The following is a 21,310-nucleotide window of genomic DNA, read 5'->3' as shown; positions in this document are numbered from 1 at the left end:
GCATGGCGCGTTAACAGCACCAACACCTCTGTGCCTGCAGCTCTCTTGAAGAGGTTCTGTCCAGTTATTCTGTCTTCCTCTCAAATTTAAAGAAACCTCTCTTGCACAGAAAAGAAAATAACATCCCTCATTTGCCTGCCTGACAGTGGAAATATCTTTATAAAATTGCCTCAATATTATGCCTTTGGCTTTTTTTCTTTAAAGAAATGGCCAAATGAGGGATGCGTCTTGAGCTCTTCAAAACAAATTTCAGGCATTATCTGCATGTTCTTTGGTGCTCTCTGTAGAAAAATGCATAGGGCCCATTAATTTGAGAATTAAGGACTAGGGAGTTTTCTGTTTACAAATCATGAGAATGTGTATTCCACATATGTTTCCCTTGGTTCCTGGGCAGTACAGAGCAGAGCGTGATGTACAGCAGAGGAACACCATTCGTACAAGGGGTTAGGATCTTTATTTTTCCTTTCATCCAATATGGTTTTTACACCGTATTTTGAGAACCTTAATGCTTTAATTTGACTTGGCATAGGCCTCTTAAAAATCGCTTATGGAAGCAAACTGTGTAAAAATTATTCCACCCATGTGAAGGGTACTTTTAGATATAATCAATTAACATATTTTATTAGGTCTCTACCATTTGTCCAAAGAGTTCAATGAAACACGACAAACCAATCTTGATCCTTTTTAAAAGGAATCCATTTTCCAAGTTTCAAACATCTAAGCTTTTAAATACTGTTCATTTGGAATTCTTACTGTCTTATTTCTCCAGTGTCATGAAAGCCTTCTCAAAAAGATGTAAAATTATATCTTGGACAAAAATGCAACTGAAAAGCTATTACTTTGGAAGTATCTTTTGGCTATTTCTTAAAATTTGAATCCCATTTAAAAAGATTTCTCTACAGTTGATTAGATTAAATTTCTTCACCCAAATTACATACTTATGGGCCCTATATTAATTCACAATTAGATTTAAATTTGGTTTGCATAATGAAATGATTTTAATGTTAGCACAGTTTTAGACAGTATCTTGTACCACATTGCATGTAGTAGGAAAAACTCCCATCTTAACACTGTAAAATGCACACCTTTATGTTTAGAAATGAGATACTCAGTTCTGTGAGTTTTTGATCCTGTGTTTGATGAGATTTTTTTGAAAGATTTTCTTTAAAAGAGAACAGTGGGAATCTGAAATATTATGGTAATATTGTATTCATTATGACTTTTTATGGCATAACTAAAAGTCTTCATTAATATTCTTCCCCTAAAATCATAGAATATTAGAAGTGAAGGAACCTTGGCAGTCATTCATCCCAGCTCTCCACTTGGTTGCAATAGAGAGAACTTCAGAATCTTCTTGAGAAATGAGTGCACAGAACTCCACACTGTGTACCAGATTTGGTCCAGCTGATACGGAATGGAGTTAGACAGTTATATCCCTTGATCTGATCTCTATTCTGCTAATATTGTCTGAAGAAGCCTCAGGGGAGGAAAGGAGAGGGAGAACAAGTCTTAAACATCATCTCAGTAAAATAGGAATTACCTATGTTATTGCACTCAGTCCACACAATTTAGAAAATTCACCCACCTGACTCTAAGCCTCACTTGTCTTTCTGGCAAATGGGGACGGTACTTCTTAACTCTGTGGTCACCTGATTATGAAATGTAGAACTAGAATTTTATCCTGTTTGTTGTTGTTCAGTTGCTAAGTTGTGTCTGACTCTGTGACGCCATGGACTGGCAGCATGCCAGGCTCCTCTGTCCATCAGTATCTCCTGGAGTTTGCTCAGATTCATGTCTATTGAGTCAGTGATGCTAACTAACCATCTCATCCTCTGCTGCCCCCTTCTTTTGCCTTCAGTCTTTCCCAGTATCAGGGTCTTTAGGTCTTCCTGAATCTAAAGCCCATCGTTTCCCCCTCAAAGATGACAGTATTAATATTTGACAGTCATAATTCACCAGTGGCTCACGTTAACTTCTGGGCTCCAGTAATATGTGACAGCACAGGGACTGTGTCTCTTACTCACTGTTGGATGTAAGTGCTTAGCACAGTACCTAGCATGAATGCCTGACTTATAAACATGCTGCTTTCAAGATTTGGACAAGCTGTAAAGAGAGGTCAAATCATGATTCCATTTTTCCCTATTGAATGTTTTATGCAAGAGTAAAATCCATGGTACTCCATGGAGATTTTTGTATTTTCAGATAAAGATGATGGACTGAGCATAAGCTAAAATTCTCTCTTGTATTTTGCTTCGGGCACATAGAAATGCTAAATTAAATATCTTTAAAATTAATATTTAAACTTGGGTTGGGGGGTGGGGGGAGGAATTATCCAGGGACTGGAAACAGAATCTGTCAGAGAGGGTCAACTCTGAGCTGCAGGGCCAGGCTCTCATTGCCCAGGTCAGGTCTCCTCAAGGAAGACAGCTGAAGCAGAGTCTCAGCCTATAGCCCGTGGATCATCTTGCCAAATTTCTTGGGAACCAGAATATCGCCATTGCTCAAACTCAAATAGCTGGAAACAAGTAGTACAACCCTTGTGATAGACTGTAAAGTTTCCTGGAAAATTTCTCCTTTTCTGAGGAGTGTTTTCATCTTTTCCACTGTGAGTAAAATTCCAGCACTTATGCTGCATTTTCTCTTTGCCTTCTATTCTTTTTACAAGGGAAAGCAGGCCCATTAGGTTTGCCATTAAAGTGCCTTAGCACGGATAAGTGATGCTTGCAGGAAGGTGTTAATGCAGGTGTTGATAGGCATGTTGGACTTAGGAGAGCTGCTCCCCTTAAATTATCTGTTGCATTTGTTTTATTGGCAGTGGAGGTTGGCCTGGCGCTTGCTGACTCATTTTTCGCAATTGTATAAGCTGTGCTGGTATTTACCACCTCTGCTTGGTCTCGGGTTTCAAATCTCCTTTTGATCCCCATCATCTTTATCATCTTTGGATGCCCTGCCAGCTCCTTATTGCCCACAATCTGTCTTACTTGCTAAGAAAGGTGCTCCTTATAATAGGTCATAGCTAATGTTTGTTCTGTTCCAAAACATATCTACTGAATATCTACCATGTGCTGAGTGTGGACCTAGGGGATATAAAAGTGATGGAGGTCCTTTTCCTATCTCAGAAGAGCTTGAGGTCAAGGGTGTGCCATTCCTGAGGCCTGCACGTACCCCAGAAAGCTTAAAAATGCCACATGTAGGATGGGATGATGACCATGGCTGGGACCTGGGAAATAGTCATGCTTCTGGACCATGAGCCATGTATGTCCATTACTCCTGGCAGTAGTGGGCCAGTCTCATATGGAGTTTCCTAAATTTACACATCTGGCTACCTGCCATTCCCTGAGTGCCTGAGAGTTGCCTGTCCCTGCTGTAACCCTACAGATGTGCCTTGCAGAAATCCCTTCTCTTGGCAAGGAAGCACACTGCATTCTGGAACAAGAATGAATATGCTTTCCAAAGAGAAGACTCCTAAAATAAAGACCAGCACCAGAGGTGAGGGGTTTCTGACAAGGTCTTCTATCTGAGAAAGATGGATGATGGTGATGAGCTTTGTTGGGGGTTGGTGGGGTGGGGAGGTTTTGAGCCACCCGTGGGTTTGAGAAGTGTGGACCAGGTATCTAATGTCTATGTGAGGCTATGTTAGTGTCAAAGTAAGAAAACATCCAAGTTACAGGAAGCTGAATTATAATGGCTGTATTCTAAGTCAGAGAGCAGCTATTGTTAACCATTATGTGTAGGTTTTAACCCGGGGGAAAACATATATGGACATGATAATGCAAATAACCTTAAGTTCCTCGCAGGTCCTCCTCTGGTATGTGAAGAACTCAGCTGTGTGATAGTCCTAGAGAAAGTAACAGAATGGGTTAGTCTAGCTTGTGTTAAAGATTTTTTCCCCCTTTCTGGAGCAGAATACAAACTCTGCTATAACCTTGTTCTGCAAGAAGGACTGCAACAAGAGCCTACTCAGCAAAGCCTCAGCAGATAAATTTTAGTTCAGAGTCTCCATGAAATGATTCCAAATGTGAAACTACTTTCAGATACTATAATTTAGTCATTTGCTTTTTCATTATCCTAATGTCTTTGGGTGGTGAAAAATAAAATAGTCAGGTTGACACAAACCTATACACTGAAAAAGAGATAAATATAGGTGCCATGGGAAAAGCAGTACATAGTAGATTATAAAACATGCTCTGGAAAATATGAGATATTGTTATTTGGTGCTTCCCTCATTTGACAGGTAAAACCTTTGCAGTTTTAGAGGATCTTGATAGAATAAGACTATGCTGTTTTAACTAAAACCAGAAAGGAAAATACATCTAGTCTATATGGAAGCAACATTCTTGTGGCCTATTTTTCACCATTATCAACTTTTGTTCTAGAAGAACCTGCACAGACACATTTTGAGGGCATGCTGTGTTCCAGGCTGTGTGCTAGGATCTTTGCACATATTGCCCCTGAACCCCCCGACGTTGTAATGAGACTATAGTAATGAGACTATATTCTCTACGGTGCTTTTTCCAGGAAAGGAGAAACCACAACACAAGTCTAATTCTTGGGTTTGTTGTTCCTTCCGTTGTTTTTAAGTCTTCTATGAGCCATCATATCATGCATGATGTCATCCAGAAGAACCTTTGAGGTGTATCTGACTTCTTCCTTCCTGTGTTCACTGTTATTTGTATTCCTTTCTTCCCGGGGCTAGAAATAGGACTAGGCATTTTGGACCAATTACTACTTTCCAGAGACAAAGCTTCCTTGAGAGTAGTTTTCAAAACTAGATAATCTAAAACAGAACAGTTTCTCGACTTGGCTGGATTTGAGATCCTTGCCATGGCCTGGAAGTGCCTGTGTAGTCTGGCTTCACTGATTCTGGCTTTGTCTGTTCCCCTCTCTCTGCACGCTCTGGTCACACTAACTGCTTTCTGAGTTCCCCCAGTGAGGCACACTCCTTCTGATCTAAGGACTTGGTTTCTTTTCCTTTGATTCTTTGCTTGGACATGTCCTTATCAACATTAAATTCACCTGTATAAATGTCACCTACTCTGATGTACTGGGCTTACCATATATATTAAGCAGTTCCTTCTGTCCACTGACATAACACACATGTTCCCTCCACAGAATTTACAAGAGTCAGAAATTATGGCCTTTTCCATATGTACTGCCTGTCTTCTCCCTCTAAAATGCAAACTGCCTGAGAGCAAAGACTTTGTTGGGGATCCAGCGATGAAAATGTCTGTTATGTACTAGGTGTCAGTAATGGTGTATTGAATGGATGGGCTTTTGTCTGAGATTATGTGAGGAAAATTAGGGGTTCTGACTTGTGATTCCGAAGTACTTGGTGATTAGTTCATAATAGTAAATGCTTCAGAATTAGCAAAATGCTGAGCACAGAAGTAATGAGATAGATATGTATCAACAAATTTGTATACCGCTATGAGGTAGGTACTATTATTATTATTCCCACTTTATAGATGCAAAAATTATGATACAGAGAGGTTGAGGAACTTGTGTTAGGTGCTATTCAGATGGTAGGTTTGAAGGCAGGTACTTGAGCTAATGATCTTTACTACTGAATAGAAAGTGCTCAATGAATACAGTTTTGACCATGTGCCCAGCACTGGCTGAGTTCTCTCTATGCATGATGTCACTCAGCCCTCACTTCCATACTTTGAAGTAGGGACTGTCGTTATGCCTGTTCTGGAGATGGAGATGCTGAGGCTTGGGAAATTTAAGCAACTCAAGTCCCATAGTTGGCACTTAGTGATGCAAAAGGGACTTGAATATACATAATATGAACTCTGTGATCTTATGCATTCTCTCTATATTACAGGGGCTTCCCAGGTGGCTCAGTGGTAAAGAATCCTCCTGCCAGTGCAGGAGACATGGTTTGATCCCTGGGTCGGGAAGATCCCCTGGAGAAGGAAATGGCAACCCACTCCAGTATTCTTGCCTGGAAAATCCTATGGACAGAGGAGCCTGGGGGGGTACAGTACATAGGGTCACAAAAAGTCAGAAAACTGAGTGACTAAACCACCATCACCACCACCTTATTTACAAGAGCACTTGTGAGTGCTCTTACAACACAGTCATGTTTGTGAAAGAGGGATTAGTCTCCCCTACTCAGAGGGTCTCCGCTAGTATAACAAAGAGGGTATCCATTACTTGGCTACAGATTTATAATGGACATGGAATAGTCCAACTCAGAGAAAGAAATAGGAGAAGCGGAATTTGTGTCAATATAGCCACTTGTTTATAAGGAATTACAGAGTTGGTTAAATGTTCTTTTTTTTAAGAAAGAGCATAACAATAGGATTTGGAAACCCAGTAACTGTGAAAGGTCAATTGTGATTTCTAAAATGAGCAAGGGCAGAATGAGATACATATTTGTATATCACTCGGTCTGATTTTGGACTGAGCTGAGATGCAGTGTACAGCGTTTAGCATTATTGTTTTGTGAAACTTGCCAAGTTTTTTCACCCTGAGTCCTTCCTTAGGGACTTAGTTCTCTCAGAGGCAGAAGCCAGCTGTAGGGATGGTATGATGTCATGGGTGCATTTTGTCTAATATTCAGCTTATCAGTAGGCATTATTATCCCCTTAGGCAAAACCAGTATACTCAGAGATGGCATAAAATCCCTAGAAATTATGCATTCTTAATCTTAGCTGCAGGGAAAATATCCATGTCAGGGATTATGCTTAGATATGTGGACATATTTTTTTTTTCCTTTAGAAGTTTCCCTAAACCCACTGAGACCTATTGAATCAGCAAGAAGACAGGTTCAGCCATTGTCTTTGAACCCCAAGATTCCACCGTTTTCACAGAGCTTGTATTACAAGTGCTCTTATGCACACAGTTCTATGTGATCCTACCCAAGCCTCTATTGGATGGTCACAGTGACCCAGGGTGTGGGCAGGCTGGGTGTTATTAAACCACTTTACAGATGAGGAAATTGAGGGTAATAGAATCTAAAGAGCTTGCCCAGGGTCAGGCCGCTAATAAATGGCAGAGCCAGCACCTGAACCAAAGTCTTTGGACTCCAAATGACTTCCTTTTTCTGCTGCCCACGCCTCCCACTGGTGAAAGAGAACCTGTTGGTGGTGATGTTACAGGCTCTGAGCATCTCTCCTGAAGGTTTCCTTACTAGCAGGTCTGCTTCAAGAGGGTAGAATCTGTGGGCTTAATTAAGATGAAACACCTTACTGAGTGCTGTGTGCAAACCACTTTCTCTGGGTTTTGGCCCTGCCAACTTGAAGTGGCTGAAAGCAATAAGCAGTGTCTGTGGGCCAGAATTAACATTATGTGTGTGGTGTTCAAACAACTGTTACTCTGTTCCCTTGAGAATCTCCTGGCCACTCCCCTTGATCCTGGCGAGACAGGATACAGGTGGGGACGGCCTTTAACAGTGAGTCTCCTTTCTCTCTTCAGTGTCTGTGTGCTCTGGGACCCAGTTGAGGCTTTGTTTCTCAAACTGGTTGCCCTTTTACTCACTGTCCTTCCTACTTTTCCAACTTTTATTGTGTCTTCCAAGTTTTGAAAGAATTGCAAAATTCATCAAGCGTGAAGTATTGACTCAGGGCCTGGAATTTCAGAGAGGTGGTTCAGCAACTTCAGTGCAGCGACCCAGTTGAACCAAATTGCGATTGTTAAAAGATCAGGTGACTCAGCACCAAGTCACCCAGCCAGTTCTGGCCGCGCAGTGGTGGAATGGGGTGCAGGCAGGCCAGGACCGCTGCTCCATCTCTTGGGAACTAAGCCACCAGGTGTCCTGCAGAGCCTGCCCGGTAGAAGGTAGCAACAGCTTAGCTTTCACCTGATGGGGAAGGGTACCCTTAAGTCACAGGTGTGGCTCTAGGGAACAAGCAGATGGTTGGATACGTTTAAATAATCAAGCTGTTTCAAACAGAAGCCAAACGCTCCTCGTGGGCTTCCCTGGTGGCTCAGCTGGTAAAGGATTGCCTGCAACGTGGGAGACCAGGGTTTGATCCCTGGGTTGGGAAGATCCCTGGAGGAGGCCATGGCAACCCACTCTGTATTCTTCTTGCCTGGAGAATCCCCATGGGCAGAGGAGCCTGGCGGGCTACAGTCCATGGGGGCGCAGAGAGTCAGACACGACTGAGCGACTAAGCACAGCACAGTGATGTATAAAACGCAGAGAAACTCAACTCGTCTCTTTTCACCACAGGTATACGAGTGTTGGACTTCCCCACACCTGGGGTCAGAATGCTGCTCCTCTGTCACGTCCTCACGGTAGCTGTGGTCCAGACTTTTATCTTCTCTGAAAACCGGGTATTTGCCAAGAACATCAACTTCTATAATGTGCGGCCTCCTCTTGATCGTAAGTAGTGGTTGTCACCATTGTCCGTGACATGGGATCGGAATAACCAAAATCTCTGTTTCCCTATAGTAACCTTGCTGATTCTGGAACATTTGGTTTATATCAAGCATAAATCGGAAAGTCTTCATTACTTCCATGGGTAAGGGTGACACATGGTGACAGAAATTTTCTCCATTTCTTTAAGATGGTTTGGCTTCCTGCTGAAGTCTTAAAAGGGTTCATGTTTAAAATAATTTTCTGAACACTGTCCTTAAGAATGGCTCAGCAGGGGAAATTCAGTGTTCTTTGCTGATCTCTTCCTGGGAGAAGGATTTTGACTATAGGAAGATTCTGCATAAATTATATATAAAATTTCCCCTCCTTTCTCTCTCTTCAGACAAGTAAAACTTCTCTGATATACCTTATAGAGAATGTGTGATAGACAAAAATAGTTTTAGAAATGTTAATGCCAGTGGTTCACAAACCTGGAAGAGTATCAGAATTACAACAAAAGCCTTTAAAGTTACATATTCTTGGGTTTCTTCTCCAGAGATTCAGTAGTCAGGAGGGTGGGATGTGAAATTCTTTCTCTTTTTGCTCACAGAGTCAGGTTTGGGAACAACTGTCTTTATACTCCTGATGAGGAGTGTTCATACTCCTGTATGGTTACCATTCTGCACTTTGTATTTTGTTATTTAGGACATTCAGTCCTTAGTAAGTAGGTGTGTACGCATATATATATACTACATAGCCATACACATGTACACCCCACACACCTTGAACTACCATTTATTATAAATTTCTAAATTGGTAGTGGTTGTATACTTGATAGCTTAGCATAGACATCATTATCATAAAATCTAAATTATTGACAAATGTTTAACCTTTTAAGCCTGATACAACTTTATGATGAGCAAATTATTAAAGATATAAAATTAATACTTGATTATTATAGAAAATTCCAAAAAAGACTGGTAAGTGTGTAGAATAAGAAAATTTATTCATAATCCCAAGATTCAGAGCGAGCTCTTCTTTACATTTTGGCATACATTTTGACCAACATGGATTTGAACTGCCTGGGTTCACTTATATGTGGATTTTTTTCAATAGTAAATAGTACTACACGGTCTGCAGAGGGACATATGGAGGGCTGACATGAGATTATGGGAGGATTTTCAACTGCATGTTCTTCTGTTGCTTTTTCTCTGTATATGTTTTTAAATATGTATATGTTTTAAAATATGTGACATACTGAGATCAAACAGATTTAATTTTGCAGTAGCGTTTATTCCTTTACATTGTATTTTGAATACATTTCCATGATTTTGAAAGTATCTTAATGTCTTACATTAAAAAATGTTTTCACTCATACAGCTGGCAGTGACACACACACAATCATAAACTAAATGTTTATGCTTCACTGAAAATCTTTTTAAATGGATTTTTCACTGGCTAATGACCTTAGAACAGATTTTAGGAATTACTAAATCAAAAAGGTAGTGCCAATTTTCACATTAACTATTCACCTACCAGCAATGAGTTTTAGTATTTTTTAAACTGTACTGAATTAGTAGGTGAAAATGGATTTCATTCTTTATTTACCTATGCATAGGCAAAACTGAAATGCATTTGTGGTAACTGATTTTGTGTCCTCTGAGTTTTAGCTTTTGATAGTTTGCTCTTGGTTTACGCATCAATAATACTCTCCCCTGTATGTGAAATACCCACCGCCTTCTAATTATCATCCCAACTTGGGGTCAGGTTGCTAGGATGGTTTGGGTTACCTTGACCTTTATTTCAGTCTTCAAAAATAGAATTAAATGTTTCATACAGGGCTTTACACTCTGGTGTACAGAGAAATGTCAAATTTATCCGTTTGATTTCTTGCCCATCAAAATAACAAGATACAAGGCAGAAAAAAGAAAGCATAAAGACAAAAAGAACATACTAGTTGTTATCATTCCAGATTGCCAGCAGTTCATAATTCTTGTTTCTATAACACCCTTGCCTGAGCACAAAGGCCTGAAAATTACTATCATCCTGATATTAAATGTTACATTCCTGGTTGATGTCTAATGTAGGGATAATTGACATATCAAATGAAACTACTTGTTTGAAGTTAAGCCTAGCTCTAAAGCAAGTACATAGGGATGGAAATCAATGTGGTTTGATATGCCAGGGATCCTAAGAGAGATTTTTCATGCAGTCTCTTGTTTAACCTTTATTATACCTCTGCAAGTCATGGGGATCTTTAGGTTATAATAATAAATTACTTCTTAGTCAAAAGGGCAGAATCAAGCTCAGGTTAATGACTCCAGTTCTTTTCAGGGCCAATAATATATCAAAGTATTGGTTCCAATACTACCACCATCTTTGCCCATCCACTCAACTTTCACTTATTCCCAAATTATAATAGAACAATACCATGGATATTCCAAGTGGCTCATGGGATCATCTGCAGTACTCTGTAGTGCATATTCATAGATGAAATATTCAAAGAAAAGGGGATAAAGAAAATGCCCCAAAGTCTGGCAGTTAAGCCCAGCTTGATAGAAACAGAAATTGTAAGGATAATGATTTGTAAATTTTATTTGCTCTGGTAAAAGTTGCTAATTTTATTCCATATCTGATGTTTGAAAAATTTAACTATATTGTTTCCCTTTGCATTTTTTTTTTTAAGCTACACCATTTCCAAACAGCTTCAAGTGTTTTACCTGTGAAAATGCAGGGGATAATTATAACTGCAATCGATGGGCAGAAGATAAATGGTGCCCACAAAGTAAGTGTGCTGAGTTTGGAACTCTTTTTGTGACCAGACCTCATTTAGATCTCTCTCAACTGGCTCTGAGTAAAGGCATCTTATGTGATGAGATTAGCAAACCAGCAGGCTGGTGATGTTCCATAGAAATCAGAGAACTTTTGATAAGACTATCACAGACATCAGACTAATCTGAGAGTACATGGAAACTGATGACATAGCCTCAATTTATAGTTGTGTGTGCTTTGAGGAAGAATTTCTTAACTAATATTTACCAGTGAGAACAAATAGACCACAGTGTTGACTAAGGCATTCTAAGAATGTCAGGAATGTTTGATGATACTTCTAGAAAAGTCCTACTTACTGTAAAGCAAAAGATGGTTTCTGTCCTCTTGAGATACACTGATGCTTAAGTGACTCATTTGTTTACTTGACAACATTTGAGCATCTTTTTAGTTTGTTTAGTTGTCTGGTAGATCCCAGTGTGTAATCCAGTACCTGGACCATATTGGGCACTTGGTAAATATTGACAGAATGAATGGATGCCTTTGACTACATAGTCAGGAAATCTCTGAGGAATCTACATTTGCACTAAGACTCGAATGACCAGAACAAATCAGCTCTGTGGAGATCTATAGGGAAAACATGTCAGTAAGAGGGAACAGCAACGCAAGGGTAAGATTTGGCTTCTAGAGTGAACAGGAAGGCTGGCTGGTGAGGCTTAGTGGAAGGGGGAGAAAGAATTTGATGGAGATAAGGACCGGGACATGCAGGATCTTCATTTTGGTAAGAAGTTTAGATTTCATTGGAAATGTGTTGGGAGTTGAAGCTATTGAGTACAGATGCTAGGTGTATTGTAAAATATTGCTCTGGCTTCTGTGTGCAGAATGAGTGGTTGGGGACAAGAGAAGAAGTGGGCACCAAGTGGGCTCTTTCATTATCTTTTAGGGCAGTAGAAGATGGTCTTAGACGAACATAGGGGGAGAGAAGATGAATGACTTAATACAGACAGACAAACTTGGATGCAAAGCAGACAGGATGTGCTGATAGAATTGAAAACCTCTACTTAGAACTATAAGGAAATCAGGCTGTTTGTATTTTAGGATACCCTGTTTTTTTTAGGTTTTCAGATGTGAAAGGCCAACAAAAACAAACTCTTCCAGACTTAGCAATTACCAACTTTGATCTATTATTGTGAATCTTTTGGAAGTTTCTGTATCACTTTATGGCAGTGGAAGAGGCCTACCTCTTCCAGATAATGCCAGTGGGTTGTGAGTGTGCTGTGCTTAGTCGTGTCCTACTCTTTGTGACTCCATGGACTGCAGCCCACCAGGCTGCTCTGTCCATGGAATTCTCCAGGCAAGAATACTGGAGTGGATTGCTGTGCCAGCCTCCAGGGGATCTTCCCCAGCCCAGGGTTGAACCCACGTCTCTTTCTTCTCCTGCATTGGCAGGTGGGTTCTTTACCACTGAGCTACCTGGGAAGCCCTTGATGATGCCAATGGGTGGAGCCAATTGATGGTAACACTGGAGATCTCTAGGGTCCTGAGAATCTTATGCTCTAAGTTAGACAGATGACTATGACATTACATGGACAGCATTGTTCATCACTTCTTTTCAAGAATAATTCTGAAGACTTTGTTCTCTTACAGCTCTCGAGAGCACGTGACTGAATTGTGCTTTTGAGTGCATGTGTCTGTGCATGTATTCTTTTGGGGATTTGTTTATACATTTTCACAGACGTTTATTTCAATGTTTGCGAGGTAGGCAGATGCCTCTCTTTATTAGTTTGTGTGAGAGGGCTGGGAAAATTCTTTAACCATTTGCTTTAAATTTCCCCGAGAACTGGCAGGGTGGGGGGTGGAGGGGGAAGGGTTGGGCATTGATGTCCAGCCTCTTTATGACTGTCACCCATTCTTTTGAATTTTACCAAATGCTGTTCAAGAGGAAAAGGGAGCAACCAAGGATGAGTTGGTTAGACAGCAGCACTGACTCAATGGACATGAGTTTGAGCCAACTCTGGGAGGTGGTGAAGGACCTGAAAGCCTGGCGTGCTGCAGTCCATGGGGTCGCAAAGAGTCGGACATGACTGAGCGAGTGAACAACAACAAAACGCTGTTCCTACTAGTCCTGTACATGTTCCAATTTGTAATTCATTAATCAGAGCCACTTTTAAGGGAACTTGCATGGGCATTTCTGGGTTTTAGAACTTTGTTGAAACATGGGAGCAAAAGAGGGATGCTGCAGTTTTCTGCCTCCAAGAAAATGTCACGGAGGAGAGATGGACACGAGATGACCCTGCATTCCAGCGTGTGTGACTGTACACCAGCCAAGCCCCCCAAACGATAATCATCTGGAGTTCTGAGGCTGTGACTGCTTACCTTTCAGCTTGTCATTATCAAGGGGAGTGAGAGAGAGTCAACCGTTTCTTGGGACAGACAGGCCTGTGGCTATTGTTCTTTGTCATCTCAAGTTTTCCTTTATGGCTCTGCTTCTGCCATCAGCCAGTGGTGTTAAAATAGAGTCTCTAGGTAACAAAATACGACAAGAATGACACTTATTATTTTGTTTACCCCGGTTGTTACTCTGACTTTGTAGGGCTGCTTTAGCCTGTGTGACAGACTCTATGAACACATGCACCTACCAGTTTTCGATTTTGTCTGGAGTACAAATTGGAATGCCTTTCAGGACATGGAGTGGTTCTCTCTCCTTCTGAGTCCCAGTCAGCTGCTCTGCTGACGCTCAGCTCAATGCTAAGTGGACAGAGAGGCACAGTTGTGTGCTGGTGGAGAGCACAAACCCTGGAAAACCACCTCCACAAGAATCTCATCTTCCATCACTTTCTACCCATGTGACTGTGAGCCTCAGTGTTTTATCCGTGAAATGACGATATTACTATGATTTGTCTTAAGGCCTATTGTGAGGACTGAATGAGTGAATGCATATTAGAAGAGTGCCTGGTTGCTGGTACACAATGTGCATTTGCTAACATGAAAGCTTACAACAAGTCTATCGAAATGCAAGTGCACTTACCCTTTTGCTTAAAAGAAAGTCAGCTCAAAGGCTGTCACATGGCTTACTCACTTGTGACAGAGGCAGCTCTCTAAGTCCTGTCTTCTCAACTTGAGTCGAGTTTTCCTCCTCCCTGCCCCTACTTTTTTGGCAACTGCTGCTTTAGTCCCTTCTCAGTAAACTAAGAAGCAGTTCATTGGCCTGAGATATCTAGAATACGAGGCACAGAACTAAAGTAGAATGTCCCAGAGTAGTGAGTGAAATCGGTTTCTTGAGAGAACTCTTAAGTAATAAAATGTGAATGGTTAAAGGTAACTTTGTGTGAAAATGAACTAGCCAAGCAGAGGAGGACAGAGAAGGTAAGAGAGAACTAAAGAGGAAGAGAAAATACAGAAATACTTTGGGGAAAAATCATATGAGTTGGGAGGATTAGAGCCTGAAGAACTAGATGAGTAAGGAAAGCGCCTTGGCGTGTAAGGTGAAGCACCTGCTTTCACGCCAGTTTGCCACATGGCCTATTAGTATATAAAGAAACAATGAGACAGGAAGAGCTGTGGCCCACTTCCTTTTTACATTTATGCTGCTGCTAAGTCGCATCAGTCGTGTCCGACTCTGTGCGACCCCATAGACGGCAGCCCACCAGGCTCCCCCGTCCCTGGGATTCTCCAGGCAAGAACACTGGAGTGGGTTGCCATTTCCTTCTCCAATGCATGAAAGTGAAAAGTGAAAGGGAAGTCACTCAGTTGTGTCCGACCCTCAGCGACCCCATGGACTGCAGCCTTCCAGGCTCTTCCATCCATGGGATTTTCCACATTTATAGTTTTCATTTTATTTTAGAGTTACAGAACATGTGCTTCAGAGGGAGAGAGAAAGATATTGCCACTTTCTTATGACATGAGCAGACCTGGAGTTTTGATGAAAGTCTTGTTCAGTTGTTTTGTCAGCTTTACCTTGCACCAAAGGATAACTGCCCATTTATATTCATTTTAAAAATACACATACTTCAGAAGCTAGTACCTATTCAGAAAAACCACCTAGAAACTTAAGGATCATCCTGAATTTTAGTCATTTCTGAAGTGATTGTTCAAAGGTTTTTTTGTGTGTGTGATGTAAAAAGTGATATTGATTTTTCCCCCCTGCCTAGATACACAATACTGTTTGACAGTACATCACTTTACCAGTCACGGAAGAAGTACATCCATCACCAAAAAGTGTGCCTCCAGAAGTGAATGTCATTTTGTTGGCTGCCACCACAGCCAAGATTCTGAACACACGGTAAGGAGTGTGTGTGTAAAGTTATTGTCCAAAAGTTTCTTGATGTTTGGTTGTATATAGAGGCAGGATGGATAAATAATATGTCAAAGGTGTATACTTTGAGAGACTCCCTTACACTGATACAATGGAGATGAAAGAAGGTGAAGACTTTCTGTCCATCAAACAGTATCACTACTAAAAATGAATGACAATTCTCAGACTCCAGAGACCCTAGGGTCTTAACCTTGGACTTCGGGTGAGTTGCCTGAAGTAAGCTCTGGAATTCCAAGAGTAAACCATCCCTGCATGAAAGGATGACCAGTGCTACAGAGCCCAACTTATGTATTTTGTTTACAGCCAAAAATCACCAAGAATGTTACACAGAGAAGGTGCAAAGAGGAAAATGGTGACACCTTTTATAAAGAAAACCTTGTCTTACTGTCTCTGCTTAGATGAAGTGAGAGTCTGAAAGATTAATCCCAGCTTATTATGATGAACTATAGGTAACATTTTAGATCAATTGGTTGCTTCAGTTTTCTCATTCTACCACTTTAAATGAGCATGACTCTTTTATATGCCTGAAATCCTGAAATGTTTGAGAAGAAAATTACTTAACAGTGTATTAATCTCATGAGATCTTAGAATTCAGTTTAGCCTATACATACATAAAATGGTCCTGACACCAGTGGCTTTTTTTAAAAAAGTTATTTTAGTATAGTTGATTTACAACGTTGTATTAATTTCTGCTGTAGAACAAAGTGATTCAATTATACTTTGTCATATTCTTTTCCATTATGGTTTATCACAGAATACTGAATAGAGTTCCCTGTGCTACACAGTAGGACCTTCTTATGTATCCATCATATATATAATAGTTTGCGTCTATCCCAAATTCCCACTCCTTCCTTCTCCTACCCCCTTGGCAACCACTAGTCTGTTTTCTGTGCCTGTGACTCTGTTTCTGTTTTGTGGATAAGTTTGTGTGCTGACCACTAGTGGCTTTTAGCTCTGGCTACACAGGAGAACCTCCTGGAGCTTTTCATAGGCTCTGGTAAGAGGGTAGCAGTGGGCAGACTCAGACCAATTGAAACAGAACTTCAGAGTGAGGTCCTGGGCATCAGGATTTTTTTGGTAAGCTTCCTCAGGGTGATTCTGATGTGCAACCAAGATTGAGAACTACTGAGATAGATAATTTATCTTACCTGGCCCTTCTGGGAGCCATTTGATGTAGATACTTTATCCTGAAAGCCTCTGTGAATGTCTGGGTTTATCAGGTGGAGGTGTTATACCAGGTATTATGACAAGAGCATGCTTCTCTTGAAACAAGCTTGTGCTGTGAGAGCTAGCGTTTTTCACCAGTCAGCAGCCAGATTAGCAAGCCAGCGTCACTGTAAAGATAGGGATGAGGCATTAGTATAGACAATAGAGTCATAATTATCCCCTACCAAGTAGTACTGAGAAAGAAAATCAATGACTAATCCACAAGGTTCCTAGCTTTCATTTCTGTTTCAGTGTTTCCCCTTGCAAACCATCAGGAGATTTGTTGACTCCATTAAACAGTCTTACTCCATTTGCCTTTCTCTTGCTTATGCTTGGGTTGATGCAGATAAATCACAGCTAAAGTGAAAAGACTCTCAAGATGGTTTTTACTTTGAGGTCAGTTGTGGGGAAGGGTGCCCAAGGGCCTGGATGACTCATAGATCAAAAACCAACTCAGTTCTGTCCTCAGAGTGGTTTCTAACCTCCTGCTGTTTGCGCTTCAGTTACTGTCTCACTGAAGTCACTTAAGAGACCCCCAAGCCAAAACTGCCAAGCCTGTCCTAAATTCCTGGAAAGTTCCACTTAGAAAAATTACAGTGTGAAAATTTACCTAGTTGGAGACAAGCTGGTGGAGTAGAGGATGTGAGCTCACCTTTTGTTATGAAAATACCAACAAGCACAGCTAAGAGCTGAACAAGCATAGACAAAACATGCTGGAACCCACCAAAAAAGATATCCTACACCCAAAGACAGAGACACAACGAGATGGTAGAAGAGGTGCAATCATGATAAAATCAAATCCCATACTGGCCACATGGGCAATCCACAAGCTGAAGAATTATTAGAGAAGTTCTCCCATAGGAGTGAAAGTTCTGAGCCCCACATCAGGCTCCCCTGCCTGGCAACGGGAGTTTGGCAATGGAGGAGGAGCCCCCAGAGAATCACTGGCCCTTTTGAAGGCCAGGGCTTCCCTAATGGCTCGTTGGTAAAGAATCTGCCTGCAAAGCAGGAGACCCAGGTTCGATCCCTGGGTTGGGAAGATCCACTAGCAGAGGGCATGGCAACCCACTCCAGTACTCTTGCCTGGAGGAGTCCATGGATAGAGGAACCTGGCAGGCTACAGTCCACAGGACAGCACAGAGTTGGACATGACTGAAGCAACTAAGCAGCAGCAGTGGAGTCTGTCTTAGGAATTCCACTGGACTGGGGGAAACAGAAACTCTACTCCTGGAGGGCACACAGATGGTCTTGTGTGCACTAGAACCCAGGGAAAAGAGCAGGGACCTCTTAAGGGCCTGAGCCAGACCTACCTACTGGTATTGGAGGGTCTCCAGGCTAGGCTGTGTGTGTGTGTGGCTCACTGCAGGGACGCAGACACTGGCAGTGGTAGTTCTGGAGAGTACTCACTGGCATGAGCCCTCTGGAAGGTCACCAGATCAGAGAGAAATTAAAAACACAATCCCATTTACCATCAGATCAAAAAGAATAAAAATACATAGAAATAAACCTACCCAGGAGGCAAAGGACTTGTACTGTAAAACTAGATACGGATGAAAGAATCGAAGAGGGCACAATCAGATGGAAAGGTATACCATGTTCTTGAATTAGAAGAATCAGTGTTGTCAAAGTGACTCTACTACCCAAGTAATATACAGCCTCAGTGCAATCCCTATTGAATTACCAGTGGCATTTTTCACAAAACTAGAACAAAAAATTTATTTTGTATGGAGACACAAAAGGCCCTGAGTAGCCAAAGCAGTTCTGAGAAAGAAAAGCTGAAGGAATCAGGCTCCCCAACTTCAGACTACACTGCTACAAAATTACAGTAATCAAAACAGTATGATACTGGCACAAAGCCAGAAATATAGACCCATGAAAAACCTAGAAATAACAACATAGCCCAGAAATCAACCCAAGTACTTGTGGTCAACTAATCTACAACAAAGGAAGTGAGAATATACAAGGGAGATAAGACTGTTTCTTCCAAAAGTGATGCTGGGAAAACTGGCCACTCACATGTAAAATAATGAAATTAGAATATTTTTTAACTCCACACACAAAAATAAACTCAAAATGGATTAAAGACCTAAATGTAAGATTGGATACTATAAAACTTGTAGAGGAAAACATAGGAAGAACACTCTTGAACACAAATCACAGCAGTATCTTTTTTGATCAATCTCTAGAGTAATAGAAACAAAAACAAACAAACAAACCCAAATGAGACCTAATGAAACAAAAGCTTTTGTACAATAAAGGAAATCATAAACAAAATGAAAACATAACCCACAGAATGGGAGAAAATATTTGTAAATGAAGCCACCAACAAGGGATTACTCTGCAAAATATACAGACAGCTAATGCAGCTCAATATACATTAAAAAAAAAACTACAATCAAAAAATGGGCAGAAGATCTAAATAGACATTTCTCTGAAGAAGACATACAGATGGCCAAAAGGCATGTGAAGAGATGCTCAATATTACTAATTATCAGAGCAATACAAATCAAAATTATAAGATATCACCTCATACCAGTCAGAATGGCCATCATCAAAAAGTCTACAAACAATGAAGGCTGGAGAAGATGTGGAGAAAAGGGAACCCTGCTATACTGTGGGAATGTAAATTGGTCCAGCCACATGGAGAACAGTATGGAGGTTCCTTAAAAAAAGCTAAAAATAGAGAGCTTCCATATGATTCAGCAGTCCCACTCCTGGGCACATATCCAGAGGAAACCATGGTTTGAAAGGATATGTGCACCCCAGTGTTCATCGCAGCACTGTTTACAATAGCCAGGACATGGAAGCAACCTAAATGTCCATCAACAGAGGAATGGATAAAGATATGGCATATATATATATACACACACACATATACACACACACATACACACACACAATGGGATATTACTTCGACACTAAAAAAAAAATAAAGATTATGCCATTTGCAGCAATATGGCTGGACCTAGAGATCATCATACTAAGTGAAATAACTCACAGAGAAAAACAAATATATGATATCACATATGTAGAACCTCAAAAAAAAAATGATACAAATGAAGTTATTTACAAAACAGACTGAAAACTTATGGTTACCGAAGTGGAAAGATGGAGGGTAAAATGGAAGTCTGGGGCTGACATATACACACTACTATGTTTTATTAGTAGATAGCCAACAAGGATTTACAGTGTAGAGCAGGGAAATCCGGTCTATATTCTGTAATAACCTATATGTGGGAAAAGAATTACATGTATGATTGAATCACTTTGTGCTACCTGAAACTAACACAACATTGTTATTCAACTGTACTCCAATATAAAATAAAAAATTTTAAAGAAAACTTACCTGTTTAAATATTCAGACATATTCTTAGTGGCTGCATCATATTAAAATGTTCATAGCTATAATTCATCTACTTCCCTATTAAGAATACTAGGCAGCTTTTAATATTTCTCTAGTCTAAATAAAAACCCACATAATCTTTGTGGTGCACATTACTAGATTGATTTATATAAAGTTTTTGATAAAGATTACCAAATTACTCCCCAGAAAGACTGAAGCAATTGTATTCTCAGTAACAGTGTCTGAGAACTATGTCATGGACCCAAGCTCGCATACTTTTTGGAAATCTTTGTTAATTTCTAAGGTAAAAGGTATATTTTCAAATTTATAATTTTTAGTCTCAAACAGTAAACATTTAAAAAATAAGATAGCCTTTTTCTCTTGTAAGTCATTACTCTTTTGAAAAATTTTGCACTTAAATAAAAATTTATATACTCAGATAAAAAAAATTCTGTCCTCAGAGCTGGAGGAGGTTTTTCTTTGACCCTCCCCTCTTCTTCCCATTACTCACTGGCTCTTCCCCTCTCCTCTTCCTTTTGTAACAGGAGTGTAGGTCTTGCTGTGAGGGGATGATCTGCAATGTTGAATTACCCACCAACCACACGAATGCGGTCTTCGCTGTGATGCACGCTCAGAGGACGTCTGGCAGCGGTGCCCCTGCGCTCTACCTACCTGTGCTGGCCTGGGCCTTCGTGCTGCCGTTGATATAAGGCCACCTTCCTGGGAGAGGCAGAGACCAGTCCTCTGAAGCACAAGCTAATAACTGTAAAATGGCGAACTTTGAAGACCAATCTCTTCAAGATTGAAGGATGTGCATTGGACCTCACAGCAGAAGCCAGCTGTTTGCTTAACTCAGATACTCCTGCAGGAGGCCACGAGGAAGGGGACTTGGCAGGGACTGAGTGATTATGTAGCTGTTAGGTTTCTTGATCAAAAGGGCTGCATTTTGTCTCTTCTGCAAGGAGGGTCCTGCCAACATCTACCACAGGCAGGTTCAGTAGCCTGTGTTGTCCCTGCCAGACCAGACCTTTAGGGGAAAGGACTCCTTGACCTAACTGACTCCTTCAGGGGCTGCTGGAACAGACCCTCTCAATTCTGTGGCTGGCTCAGAGCATCTCTGTGAAATCCAATCCTTCCCTCAAGAGAAAGCAGTTTCCCCACTGAGGGTGTAGTAATGAGAAAGCCCACTATAGGAAGAAAACTTCCAGTTGAACTAATATGAAACCTATTTGCTAATTGTGGGGGGAAATAAAGCTTTTAAATTATAAGTGTAGAATGCATGCTTATGTGTTTCTCGGCTGACGTGGAGATGAAACTCATCAACGAGTGTCATACAGGAGGCCAGTTGAAGCTGATCACGCACTACAGGTGCTAT

General features: G+C 40.9%; 1 protein-coding gene across 1 annotated transcript; it reads left to right on the top strand.

Annotated features, from left to right (window-relative positions):
* The first annotated feature begins 8,184 nt into the window (after positions 1 to 8,184).
* Positions 8,185 to 20,645, top strand: LYPD6B (LY6/PLAUR domain containing 6B). The gene is made up of 4 exons (XM_052636236.1): positions 8,185 to 8,329; positions 10,989 to 11,087; positions 15,223 to 15,353; positions 20,481 to 20,645. Exons 1-4 carry the CDS (start codon positions 8,215 to 8,217, stop codon positions 20,643 to 20,645), a joined length of 510 nt encoding a protein of 169 aa, XP_052492196.1. The 5' UTR covers positions 8,185 to 8,214.
* The last annotated feature ends 665 nt before the right edge of the window (positions 20,646 to 21,310 follow it).

This window comes from Budorcas taxicolor, chromosome 2 (assembly GCF_023091745.1).
Source record: "Budorcas taxicolor isolate Tak-1 chromosome 2, Takin1.1, whole genome shotgun sequence".
NCBI classification, from domain to species: domain Eukaryota; kingdom Metazoa; phylum Chordata; class Mammalia; order Artiodactyla; family Bovidae; genus Budorcas; species Budorcas taxicolor.
The sequence above is the reverse complement of the archived record's forward strand: the minus strand, read 5'-3'. Positions and strand labels throughout refer to the sequence as shown.